The sequence below is a fragment of the Mustela nivalis genome (assembly GCF_964662115.1).
Source record: "Mustela nivalis genome assembly, chromosome: 20".
NCBI lineage: Eukaryota > Metazoa > Chordata > Mammalia > Carnivora > Mustelidae > Mustela > Mustela nivalis.
This window is the reverse complement of record NC_139039.1, coordinates 8,704,470-8,717,362: the sequence shown is the minus strand read 5'-3', so window position 1 is coordinate 8,717,362 and position 12,893 is coordinate 8,704,470. Positions and strand designations below refer to the sequence as shown.

Genomic DNA, 12,893 nt, shown 5'->3' with positions numbered 1-12,893 from the left:
AGTTGGATACTTCTGGCTGGCCAAGGACTCGGTGGGGACCTGGCCTTTTCGGTTTCCTTCTCGGAGCAGAGGCTGGCAGAAAGCCACGGAAACAAACACTCCTTGAAATTGTTCTGACATCTTGGAATTTGGTTTCATCGAATACAACCAGTGATCACTGAGCCACTGCCGGAGCAGCTCTCCCCTTTTTCTCTAATCAGCTGCGTTGAAATGAGTCTGAAGCAGCACAGGCCAGCCCGTGGCAAGCCCAGCCCAGAGAGGTGTGTGCTTTTGGCAAGTTTAAAGGCTTACCTGCCAGGAGGGGGGAATCAGAGAAACTCCATTCTCAGTCTGCCCCTTACCAAGGGAGGTCTTCTGGAGCGACTGGGGTGCACACAGGTTCCAGCTCGTGGAAGCTCAGTGTATAGGGGCAGGACGTGGGGGCAGACAAGGTCCCCCCTTCCCTTTCAAGGACCTTCGCTCTCCTTCAGGACTCCCCTATACCTAAAGGAGAGACAGAGCCTGAACACACCGCCCATGGTTTATACTGACGCCAACAGGGTGCTCAGTAAATGTTAGTGGATCTCAATTTGACTTTGAGTAAATGCACTTAAGAACAGTGGGTAACTATTCTACAGGCCACTAAGCAGAATTAAAGTTTAGCCCTCCTGACTTTTTTTTTTTTTTTTTTTTTGATCTGCAAAAGAAGCACACAGATCCTTCACTTCAAAGGAATAAAGGGCTGCCCTGCCTTTCAGCAGCTGTGGAATGTGCCTGCTGGCTTGCTCTGGTCCTCACCCACCTTGGGATCACCTCAGGCCTGTGCCTACCAAGTGGTCAATAAAACAGTCATTGAATGAATTAATTCAATCCAGTTTCATTAATTAAATGAATGTTCCCCTCACTTCTTCCTCTGCCTCCACTTCTTCTCCACCATCTTGTCCTTCCTAGGGATGAAAGGGAAATCCTGATTGAGAAGACCAGTGCTCTGGAAAACAATTTAAGTCATTTGTTTACAGTTTCTCACAGCTAGAGCTCCCTCAGTCCTGCACACAGTTGACTGGCTCAGGAAACAATTAGTTGGGTTCGAATCCTGCTTCTGCCAAGTTCTAGCTATGTACCTTGGACAAGTTACTTCACAGCTCTGGGCCTCAGAGGCACCTCACCTTTCACACAGGCACGATAGGTGCCCACCTAAATTAGTTATCACATGCAAGGAGCTCAGAACAGCGTCTGGCACACACTAAGTGATCAGGAAATGTTATTATCGCCCTGGGTGACACTCTCCGTGTCTGCTAATCATAACTGAGGCACTGGCTGACTATTAACATAGGATTCCTCCCAGCAGTATTTGCAATTGAAGAGGAATGCCTAAAGAATTTGAAGGCCCAAAGGAACGATGAAGTCAAGGGGTAATACCCAGGGCTGAGGCTGATGTATGGGGCGTAAGGGGCAGGGCAGAGGAGAGGGGAAGAGCATCGGAAGCACAGGGACTCCCACAGCTCTCCCAGGCCAGCTCTCCTATCTCCCTGGGGCTGATAGGAGATAAATGAAACCACTTCTTCAAAGCACCCTGCTCAAGGACCGGGATCAAACACCAGGGCTTGAAGATAAGCTCCTGCCTGCATTTCCTTTCGTCCATTCCTTCCCATCACATCTCCAAAGGAAATTCTAGAGGGAGGAAAAGTAGTTAATTCCTCTTTTATCAAAAGGAGTTACCTCCCCTCTACACTGCAATGGACCCTGATAGGAGAATGGGGTTGGGTGGGGGGGCTCGGCCAGCAATTCACTCTGTGACTTCAGGCTCCCCCATAAAACTCCCAGTGTCCAAAGGGATGAAAACACCTGCCCAAAATAACTCAGAAAATTGCTGCGGGGGGGGGGGGGGGGGCGGGGTGCATGGGGGGGCAGGTGGAGGGGTTGGAGGAAGGATGAACACGGAGACACAGATTTGGGGAACGATCCTTTCATATGTTTATACAGTTGACGTTTTTGAAAAACACCAAGTTATCCACCTTGAACCTTCTTGGGATGCCAGTGAGATGAGACATAAACAAACAGCACCCAACAGGTAAAATTCTCCTTTATTCAGCAACAAACATTTACTTACGACACTCAGACGGCCTAGATTCACATCCCAGGCCCACGTCTCAGGAGCTGGGACTTTGGGCAAGTGACTGAACTGCCACGTCCTTGGCCACGAAATGGGGTAAGAGAGGACCCATCTCTGCAAGCTTCTGTAAGGATTAGGATTAAGCGGAAAGTGCTTGCAGCGCGGTGCTTGGCTCTTGGCCCTGGCTCCCGGGAAGCTATTGCTAAGCGGTTAAGAATACAAAGAGGCAGCGGACAATGAGAAGCAGTCACAGTCCAATGGGAGCAATGGACAAGTAAACAAAGGAGGGCAGATACTGAGTGATAAGTGTAATTATAGGACACAGGATGACGGGAGAGCGCAGAGGAGGGAGCTGGTCGCGCAGGCTCCCTGCCAGGCTAGCTGTTCTTGCCCCTCGGGCCCTTTCCGGCCCTGGGCTGTGTCTGAAGCTGGGGATAGGGATGGGGCAGGCAAAGGAAGTGGCCTCCCAGGGCCCTGAGCGCGGTGCTCTAAATCAGGGCTCCTGGCCAAGGCAGTAATTGCCAGCCGCTGAAAGATATTAAGCGCCAGGGAGGAAAACCAAGTTCTCTGTAAGGCAGACTTTTCAGAGTTCTTATAGCTTGTAAAAAAAAAAAAAAAAAAAAAAAAAAAAAAAAGTAAATAGTTACCCAGTGAGATATTATTTCATGTTGTTGCCATTAGGGTTTGAGTGTTATGCAGAGAGAGGCGATCATTCAGGCAATTCTGCTTCTGCGAGGACTGAAAACTCCACATTAACCCCACACAACAAATTCACCACCTCCAGCTCTCAGCCTGACTCAGGCATTTTCTCCTGGGTGGCGAATTTTATGTAAATGCAAGTAGTGAAAAAAAAACCTATAAATATTCAGCATTTCCTAAAGGATTTTCCGGCGGGCTTGGGGGGATTGGGGGGGCATTTTTTTTAAAGAGACTCATTTTGACTGGAGGCTGGGGGGAGGGATACTCTCATTTCTGGTGGAATCTGGGGACAGATTGGGTCTTTTTTTTTTTTTTAGATTTTATTTATTTATTTGACAGAGAGAAATCACAAGTAGTCGGAGAGGCAGGCAGAGAGAGAGAGAGAGAGGGAAGCAGGCTCCCTGCTGAACAGAGAGCCCGATGCGGGACTCGATCCCAGGACCCTGAGATCATGACCTGAGCCGAAGGCAGCGGCCTAACCCACTGAGCCACCCAGGCGCCCCGACAGATTGGGTCTTGAGGGTGGGCGGTCCCCAGTGCTGAGTGGCTCCGGACGCTGTTACTGCCATGACTGGTCTTGGGACGCCAGCCCCACGGATGCAGGATGCACGTATCACAGCCCTCACTGACCTGGGACTCCCCTTGCACCAAGGGCTGAACATGTGAACACACATTGTCTGCTTCCAGCCTCCTGACCCTTGGAGGTCATTCTTATACCTCACACATGGGGAAAAGGGAAGGGAGGTTGACTTGTCTGGGCCCAGACCCACCGGAACAGCATGGTTCAAAGGCCTGGTTCTGAGAGATCTGATTCCATGCAACCACTCCACCACTCACCAGTCAAGGACTTGGGGAAGGGACTAACCTCTCCAGCCTCACTCTCTTCAGCTGGAAACGGGAGAGAAGAACACCTAAGGCTTGTGGAGTGTCTGACACATGGAATGGCACAGGGCATCCCCCAGCAGCCTCCACTCTGTCCTGTCTTAATGGGGCTGCTTGCACCCAGAGCAAGCTGAGCAGGTCCTAGAGAGAGGGAGGCTCCTTAACCACACATCTGCCACTTTTCTTTTTATTTATTTATTTATTTGAGAGAGAGAGAGAGAGAGCACAAGCAGGAAGAGCAACAGGCAGAGGAAGAGGAAGACGCAGGCTCCCCACAGAGCAGGGAGCCGGATGCGGGGCTCAATCCTAGGACCCTGGGACCCTGACCTGAGCTGAAGGCAGATACTTAACCGCTGAGACACCCAGGCGCCCCATATCTGCCACTTTTCTGCAAGGCCAGGCCATGGGCCGTATGCCCTGTACAACATCTTGCGTGGGCTTTTCAACCTCATCCCTACAGGGCCATGCGCTGCGCGCCACTAACCTGCAGTAAATAAGGCCCAGCTGAATACTGATCCTTATTCTCTCCCAGGTGGCAAGCCATTCCTCTGAACACTGACCTTGCTCTGCGCCACGGGGAGGAGGGCCCCAGTTAGGACTCTATAGGTTAGCGCTTCAGCCAAGTGAATGTCGAATAGCAATTGTAATCGTCTTCTAGTCGTGGTTGAATCAGGCCTCTGGCCTGGCTAAGTCTGGTATCCCATCTTTTCTCCTAAAGCCATTGGATGGATTCAGCCAGAAGAGCGCTGCTGCTCTCACCAGCACCCTGAAAGGAAAGGTGTCCCATTCCCTTGCTGGCACTTTCCAGGAGAGAGGAAAGAGGCCTGTTCTGGCCTCAGTGCAGTCAAGGCTTCCACTGTTCCTATCGGTGATCACTGCTGTGAGCTAAGAATGTGGGTGTGTGGGTGGGTGAGTGGGTGTGTGTGTGTGTGTAAGGACAATATAATACTACGGAGGCAAATTGCTTACCTTCTACCCAGAGCCTGCCCATTCTACCATCACCCCCTCCTTTCTCCTTTTCTTTCAATCATTCATTACCTTTTTCTTCTCTTTTCCTCTAAATATTCTGTCACCCTCTCTTCATCTCCCCTCTCTCCTCTCTGTTGCCTCCTACCCCTCTTTTCCTTCCAAATTCCTCTTCTCTCTCCCCTCCTCTTTGTTCCCAGCTGATTTCCCATTAATCATCCCTAACACACATCTGCTTGGGTCCTGGAAGGATTTTTTTGGTTGGCTCTCACAGCTGGGCTGGTTACAATAATCAAGAAGGAGTCTTTCATCTCTCTCTGCCTCTTGGGTCTGCTCTCTTCCCGGCTAGTCCTTCTCCAGGGTGCCTATAGAGGCCCACACTTTCCCAGTCCGTAAGGCTTTCTTCTGTTCTCTGTCTAGGAAGCAATTTCCCCAAGGCCAAATAGGCTTGTAGCTCGCAGGAGCCCTGCAATGGACTTTCAAATGTGGTGCTGGCAGTAGCAGCAAAGTCAGAAAGCACGGAGGCTGGCACGAGAAGGAGGGGCATAGAGACCACCACATAGATGGGATTACCCCCTCTCTTGTACCCCTCTTGCTGCAATATGGAAGACACCTCCCAGCCCCCCTGTCATCCCTTAGCATTGGTTTCAACCTGGCTTTACCAGGATTAAAACTGGGGTAGGCAGAGCCTGTGTAATTTCTAAGAGGTCTATGCATAGTACCCAAAAAAAACAGCAAAGATGCAGGGAGTACATTTAGTTTAGTGTATGATTGATATGGCCTGGGAATGGTGCCTGCTGTCTCCTTTAGTGAGCATGATAAATGTACGGGATTGCTATTTGTTATTTCCGTGATGGTTATTTCTTTCCGTTTGGAGAACCCCTTTGAAATCACCTATCCCCATCTCGGGTTCTCATGTTGTTTCAAGGCGTAGATCAACGCGGCAGAGTCAGGGATGGGTAGTCCCGGAGCAATAGGCCCCAAGTGACAGGCCTGACAATCAGTGTGATGGATTGGGTCTGGGAAAGTGGTACTGGGAGGCAGGCAATGACACCAGCGCGCCTCCACTGGCCGCTGAGAGCATGGAAAAGTGGTCTCCCTAGAGGCCGGCGCACAAAGGACCAGCTTCACCTGACGATCCGCCACCCGGGAACTTTAATGTCAGTACTTATGACTATGTAAAATCTCTGCCAAGCGCGCAACCGGCAATACACACTTAATCTAAAAGGTGTGTGTGTGTGAGGCGGGGGGGAGGGGGGGTATTGTTGTTTTTAACAAAAGTTTTTATTCCAAAATTTCCCTGGCAAAAGCTAGTGCATTTCCCCCCACCAGAAGAAAAGATGGGAATGGAAAGGCGCATCTCTGGAGTTTGTATCCACGCGCAGCACGTAGAGATTCCCCCCAACCCCCGCGCCCGGATATACTGGCCTCTCCAGTGATCCTGGCTACGCCCCCCTCAAAGGCGCGCTGCAGGGAGGCAACCGCGCTCCTCTAAACAGACACTGTAAGAAACCTGAAACACACCCAAGACCGAACCTATAAATCAATGCGCAGGCAGCGCGCGCCAGGCGCATCCGGGCGGTGGGCACAGCTTGGGACACCGCGCTACGTCGCGACCATCTCACCCCGGAAGGGAGTCCTCAAACTTGCAGGCTTCGGACAGAACAGGCTCAAAATAGTTGGAGCGGCGACGCCGCGTCCCGAGAGCCGTGGACGCCTCCAAGGCTCGGGCGCTTCCACGTGAGCACACCAGGGAGAAGCCAATTAGGGAAAGAGAGCTGGACGGGAGCAGAGCCGGAGCTGCGCGGGAGCAGAGCCGGAGCAGGGCCCGAGCTAGGTTGGCGCTCTGGAGGCGTGGCCCGCCCCCAGGCGGCCTCCAGGAGAGGCTGGGACTCCGCAGCAGTAGAGCCAGCGCCTTGCGCCCCTACCCCCCCCATCCGCCCCACCCCAGGCACACTCGGCTGGCGGGTGACTGACCCGGCCAGCACCACCTCCGGCGGCGTGAAATGAGAGGGGAGAGAGGAAAGCCAGCGGGGGATAGGGCGCGGAGCCTAGGGTCCGGGACAAGTCCCGTCCTCTATGGGACCCCGGGGCAAGGGCGGCCCAGCTGGGGGGAGGGGAGGAGTACGGCGGGTGGTGGAGGCCGAGGCGGCGGCGGCGCGCGGGCGAGGCCCCTTTAAGGCTCTCCCCTCCCACCGGCGGCGCCGGCCTCCGCCCGCCGCTCTCCCCGCCCCGGGGTCCCGGCGAGAGCTGCGATTGGGCGGGCGCGGCGATCCCTTTGAAGTGTGGCTGCCGATCGCGGCTATTTGACGTGCGGCTCCGAGAAGGCGAAGGTTTTTGTGTTGCTCGCCGGGACTAGCGGCGGCGGCGGCGGCGGCGTCGGTGGAGGAGGGGTGGAGGCGCAGCGACTGCTGCACCGCGCTCGACGCTGCGGAGCGAGCCCACCCGCCCCGGGAGCTCGCCTCCCCGGTGCTCCCCCTCCCTCCCCGCCCCCCCAGTGGCGCTGCCTCCTCCAAATGAGCGATTCGCCCGCTGGATCTAACCCAAGGACACCCGAAAGCAGCGGCAGCGGCAGCGGCGGCGGTGGGAAGAGGCCGGCGGTGCCGGCGGCGGTGTCCCTCTTGCCCCCGGCGGACCCCCTGCGCCAGGCGAACCGGCTCCCTATCAGGGTCCTGAAGATGCTGAGCGCTCACACCGGCCACCTCCTGCACCCGGAGTACCTGCAGCCGCTGTCCTCCACTCCCGTCAGCCCCATTGAGGTCAGTCTCCTGGTCGCTGCCCGCCCAGCGCCGGCCCCATTCCGCCCACCACTGCCGGGCCCGCGGCCCCACTCCCTGCGTCCCGGGGCTCGGTGCGACGCCCAGGTCTGGCCGCGCCGGTGGACCGGGTGAGGAGGAACCGAGGGAACAGGGATCGGAGACCACCGGGTTCTCCTCAGGCTTTTCCGTGGAAGGTTCGCCTTCCACACTCGCCTTTCGGAACTACGTGTTTTCTCTCGGATTGGGTTTGCTCTTGGGAGTCTCCACCGGGTCCTTTACTTTTCCTCTGACACCCAGTTTCCAGACGAGAGACGATCTCTCCTGGGCCTTTCTTGCCCCCGCCCCCCAACACACACACCGGTGTGGGCTCTTTGAGTTCGGATCGCCCCCGTCCCACTCCGCCTCTGTCCCATCGGGTTAGAGCGCTCTACGCCCCGGCACTCCCGATCCCAGGTCTTTCTTCCTCCCACCGCCCTGGGTGCCCTCCCCGGGGGGGAGGGGCCACTAGGAGAGCGCCCGCGGCCGCCCTGGCTTTCGAATGCGTTTCTCCCGGCTCCTACCTCGCGGCGCCACCGCCAGAAACCCGTCCCAAGCGAAGTTCCCCAAACTGAAGTAATAAGTTTTCTCCTGGACACAGGGGAGGGGGAGATTAGAAGGTAGGGGGGCGATCACAGCCCCTCCCCCAGCCCCGACTCCAGACCGGTCACCTGCACCCGCGGCGGCCTCTGGTGGACAGCTTCCACTGCCCCATTTGCCCAGGCCTGTGCCGCACTCTGGGACCCAGTGGAATGAGGGATCCCACTCCGGCTCTGCGAGCGCAGTTCCACACTACTGCGCCGCCCCTCCCGCCTTGCTCTCTGAGGGCCTTGCTCTCAGACCCTCTCCCCCAGGCCTTCCCGCCCCGTCGTACCGCCGCCGGGAGACCCCGTGCCCACCCGGCTCCCCAGACACCCCGCTTGCTCCGTCGGTTTGGTGGTCTCACCCCCTTCTCCCTTCCGTTGCCGCTGTCTCCCACAGCTGGACGCCAAGAAGAGTCCATTGGCGCTGCTGGCCCAGACTTGCTCGCAGATCGGCAAGCCGGACCCACCGCCCTCGTCCAAGCTCAACTCGGTAGCAGCGGCGGCCAACGGGCTGGGAGCCGAAAAGGACCCTGGCCGCACCGCCGCGGGAGCTGCCTCCGCGTCTGCGGCCCTCAAGCAGCTGGGGGACTCCCCTGCAGAGGACAAGTCCAGCTTCAAGCCCTACTCCAAGGGCACCGGCGGCGCCGACTCCCGTAAAGACAGCGGATCCTCCTCGGTGTCCTCCACCTCTTCCTCATCCTCCCTGTCTCCGGGAGACAAGGCGGGCTTCAGGGTCCCCAGCGCCGCCTGCACGCCCTTTCCCCCGCATGGAGCGCCGGTCTCTGCGTCGTCGTCGTCGTCGCCTGGTGGCTCCCGGGGCGGCTCCCCGCACCACTCTGACTGCAAGAACGGCGGTGGGGGTGGCGGCGGGGACCTGGACAAGAAAGACCAGGAGCCCAAGCCCAGCCCGGAGGCTGCGGCGGTGAGCCGAGGCAGCGGTGGGGAGCCCAGCGCCCATGGGGGTGGCGCGGAGGCTGGGGCCTCCGGGCGCAAGTCCGAGCCGCCCTCGGCGCTGGTGGGGGCCGGCCACGTGGCGCCGGTGTCCCCCTACAAACCGGGCCACTCCGTGTTCCCGCTGCCACCCTCCAGCATCGGCTACCACGGCTCCATCGTGGGCGCTTACGCCGGCTACCCGTCCCAGTTCGTGCCTGGCCTGGATCCTAGCAAGTCCGGCCTCGTGGGAGGCCAGCTGTCGGGGGGCCTGGGCCTGCCACCGGGCAAGCCCCCCAGCTCCAGCCCGCTCACCGGGGCCTCCCCGCCCTCGTTCCTGCAGGGATTATGCCGCGACCCCTACTGCCTGGGAGGTTACCACAGCGCCTCGCACCTCGGCGGCTCCAGCTGCTCCACTTGCAGCGCGCATGACCCGGCAGGGCCCAGCCTGAAGGCGGGGGGATACCCGCTGGTATACCCCGGGCACCCGCTGCAGCCCGCTGCGCTCTCGTCCAGCGCCGCCCAGGCCGCGCTTCCCGGCCACCCGCTCTACACCTACGGCTTCATGCTGCAGAACGAACCGCTGCCGCACAGCTGCAACTGGGTGGCGGCCAGCGGGCCGTGTGACAAGCGCTTCGCCACCTCGGAGGAGCTGCTCAGCCACCTACGGACTCACACGGCCCTGCCGGGCGCGGAGAAACTTCTGGCCGCCTACCCCGGGGCTTCGGGCCTGGGAAGCGCCGCCGCAGCCGCCGCAGCGGCAGCCTCCTGCCACCTGCACCTCCCCCCGCCCACCGCCCCGGGAAGCCCCGGGTCGCTGTCATTGCGGAGTCCACACACTTTGGGGCTAAGCCGGTACCACCCCTATGGCAAGAGCCACTTATCCACAGCCGGGGGCCTGGCCGTGCCCTCCCTCCCCACAGCCGGACCCTACTACTCACCGTATGCGCTGTACGGACAGAGACTAGCCTCAGCCTCCGCACTGGGATACCAGTAACTACAGCTCTTGCTCCTACCCAACCCTCTTCTCCTTTCTCCCTACCCCCCCCAACCCTGTTCCCCCCTCACCGCCGCCACCGCAACCTCCACTTCTGCTTGTCCCTGCCAGGATCCCCCCCGGCCCAGACCCTCCCCACCGGACTGTGTATTTATTTACTATAATGTTAGCTTACAAGCTGGGAATATAAGTGCATTAACGGCCCACACGAGTCAATGGTATGCAAAAAGTCTGTGTTCCCCAAATAATAATATTAATCACACAAGTAACTACATGTTTCCCACCCCTCTTCCTTTATTTTTGTTCTTTTTCTTAGATGTAAGGTTCTTTTTTTCCTTTTTCTTTTTCTTTTTTTTTCTTTCTTTTTTTGATTGGTTTGGTTTTAGGGGGAGGAGGGAGAGTTGGGGTTCTGGGGTTCTTCTATTTGTTTTCCCTTCCTGGGGAGTTTCTTGCATGCTTCCTAACCGTTAAGACTACATTTCCCCCTTCTCTTTTCCCCCTCTTTCCCCTTCATTTCTTCTTGTTTCCTTACATTTGAGATTCTGTTTTATCCTTTGTACAATTAACAGAGAGGAGATATTTTTTGTAACTCGTTTGCGGGGATGCAGGGATCTGCCTTGGTGGCAAGAGGTCTTGTGTTCTGTTGACCCAGAACTCTGCTCTGTGACTCGTCCCCTGCAACCCTCTTCTTCTGGGGTCCTTGGTCTGCACCCTGGCCCCCAAAATTAGAGCCTTGCTCCTCTGTCTTGCTGTAAGCACTAAGAGCCCTGACCCCACCAGCAGGCTCCCCTGTGAGAGACCCAAGCGGCCTCTGACAGCCTTTCTACCTTCCAGACTTCTCATGGCCCCAAACACCCGGTAGTCACACTGCCTGCTGGTGGGGGACCTGTAGGGCTTCTCTCACTCAGTTAAAAGTCCTAGGAGGCCCTGCTGGTGAAACTTTGCTCTTAATATTTTGCAAAGTGCATTGGTAGTCCTGTTTTATTCTCCTTTGGGCGGGGGGCAGTGGTCCCCTGGTGGTAAGGGTATGGTCAGTGATTCTTGCTAGATCCCTCCAAAGCAGACCAGTGGCAATATCAGAGGGCAGTACAACCTCGGTAGCTCCATTGGGGGACAGTTAGGGAGCCCGGGAGTACACGGATCACAGTAGCCCCATCACCCCCTCCCAGGCCTGACCCAACAGAATCCCCAAAGTTGGCCGTCGGCTTCCGTGGGCTTCCTCAGTGACTGGGATGGAAGACTCTGACCCCTGGGTCTTCTCCCCACACCTTCCCTCCCTCCTGGTCTTGTGCAGCAGTGCGGGGGGGCTGTGGGGCCTGTTTGGGATGGATAGAGCTCTCCCTTGGTAAGACTTATTTTGTTAATAAATGGAATACTTGGCTATATTCACACCGTGGTGTCTTTCTCTCTTGCCTACCCACTGTCCCATTTCCAGACACCTGAGATGTCCTTCTTTTATTCTTGTTTAAATACCTTATGGTTTCCTTCTGAGATTTCCGTTCAAGGTCGAGTTTAATGCCTTCCTCAAGAAGGGGGTTGGGGATGGGGGTAGGAAAAAAACACAAAACTTCTGCCAACGCATTACAAATAACATAAAACCGCCTTTATGGTTTTTCCCCCCCAACGGTTATTTAGCTCCTAGGCTCCCTCCGAAGTCCTTGACATTTCCTGGGGACAGGGTGGAGGGAGTGTGTAAATGCGGTTTTTCCTCTGGGCCTAGAGGTACTAGGGTCTGAGAAAGGAACCAGGGCGCGGGGCTCATACTGCCGGCAGCACCTTCCCCGGAGCCCCGCAGGTATGCAAAGTCGACGTGCCTCTGGCGCCACCTAGTGGCAGAAAGACGAGTGACGAGCGCCAGCCCCGACGACGCCTTCTGCGCTTTCCTCTCGAAAGGCGAGTAATTTCCTTTTCTCGACTGCCTTTCATACACCTTGACAACAAAGAGTAAATGCCCCTGCTGAGACTGGTGCTTTGCAAGGCTTGGGAGCTCCCCATGGCCAGCGCTGGGTTGTCGACCCCGGCCATTTGCGCCGACAGAGACTTCTCTGGACAGGGTTTGGGTTTTGCTGAGAAGGCGCGGTGATTACTCGGGACTTTGAAGCCACTCTCGGGCCCTGTTGTCTTGAGCTCACACGGCTGACCCAGCTTGGGCATCCTCGGGCCTCCACCCTCCTGAGGATGGGGCGCCGTTTATCAGGAAGCTGGGACCAGGGCCGAGCACCTCCCCAAGGCGCGGGAGTTCGGCGCGCCCAGAGGAGAGGACCGACCTCCTGCACGTCCACCTTGGGCGGTGAGCGGCCAAGGCCGCGGGCTTCGGGGCGCACCGGGCTAGGCCGCAGGGGCTCTCGGCCTCCAGCGCCTGGGACACTCCAGGCCACCTGTTGGGCACACTTCACAGTGGGCTCCCTCGCCCCCTCCTGGCGGCTCTCCTCGGTGTCCGCCCCGTGCCGCTTCCGGATCTGTTGTTGTGCTGCTGTTTTACTTGGCTTTTTCTGTGAGGATTGCGACTTACAGGGCAATTGGTGCTCCGCGAACCGCGCGCCTCTGAAACGTGGGTAGATCCGAGGTCAAGTGCGGAAGGGCGGGTGGGAGGGATGCGCTCTCCGCCCCGCCCGGTGGTTTGAGGCCACACCACACTCCCCTGGAGAATCAGGGAGGGTCTGGGGACTTGACAAAACCTCAATGTCAGATGCTTTTGTAGGGGAGTTGGATTAGGGGTTTTTGAAGTTTTGCCACTATATCTTTGTTTCTGGCCAAAATTCCTTTATTAGTCAAGAGAACCTCAGGCGGCTTCTGCAGAAAATATCAGTGCTAACCGCCATAAGAACTTACGTGCGTCCCAGGGTTGGGACCTGGGCTGCTGGTGTCTTTGGGCACGTGGGGGCCGCAGAGGGAGTCAGGGAGAAGGGCAGGAGAATGGGCTGGAGAAGCAGCCCTGGGACCATGTC

At 57.2% G+C, this 12,893-nt stretch overlaps 1 protein-coding gene across 1 annotated transcript; it reads left to right on the top strand.

Annotated features, from left to right (window-relative positions):
- The first annotated feature begins 6,273 nt into the window (after positions 1-6,273).
- On the top strand, positions 6,274-11,334 carry ZNF703 (zinc finger protein 703). The gene is made up of 2 exons (XM_082715521.1): positions 6,274-7,398; positions 8,416-11,334. The coding sequence occupies exons 1-2, from the start codon at positions 7,156-7,158 to the stop codon at positions 9,943-9,945; spliced, it is 1,773 nt and encodes a 590-aa protein (XP_082571647.1). The 5' UTR covers positions 6,274-7,155; the 3' UTR covers positions 9,946-11,334.
- Positions 11,335-12,893: the final 1,559 nt, after the last annotated feature.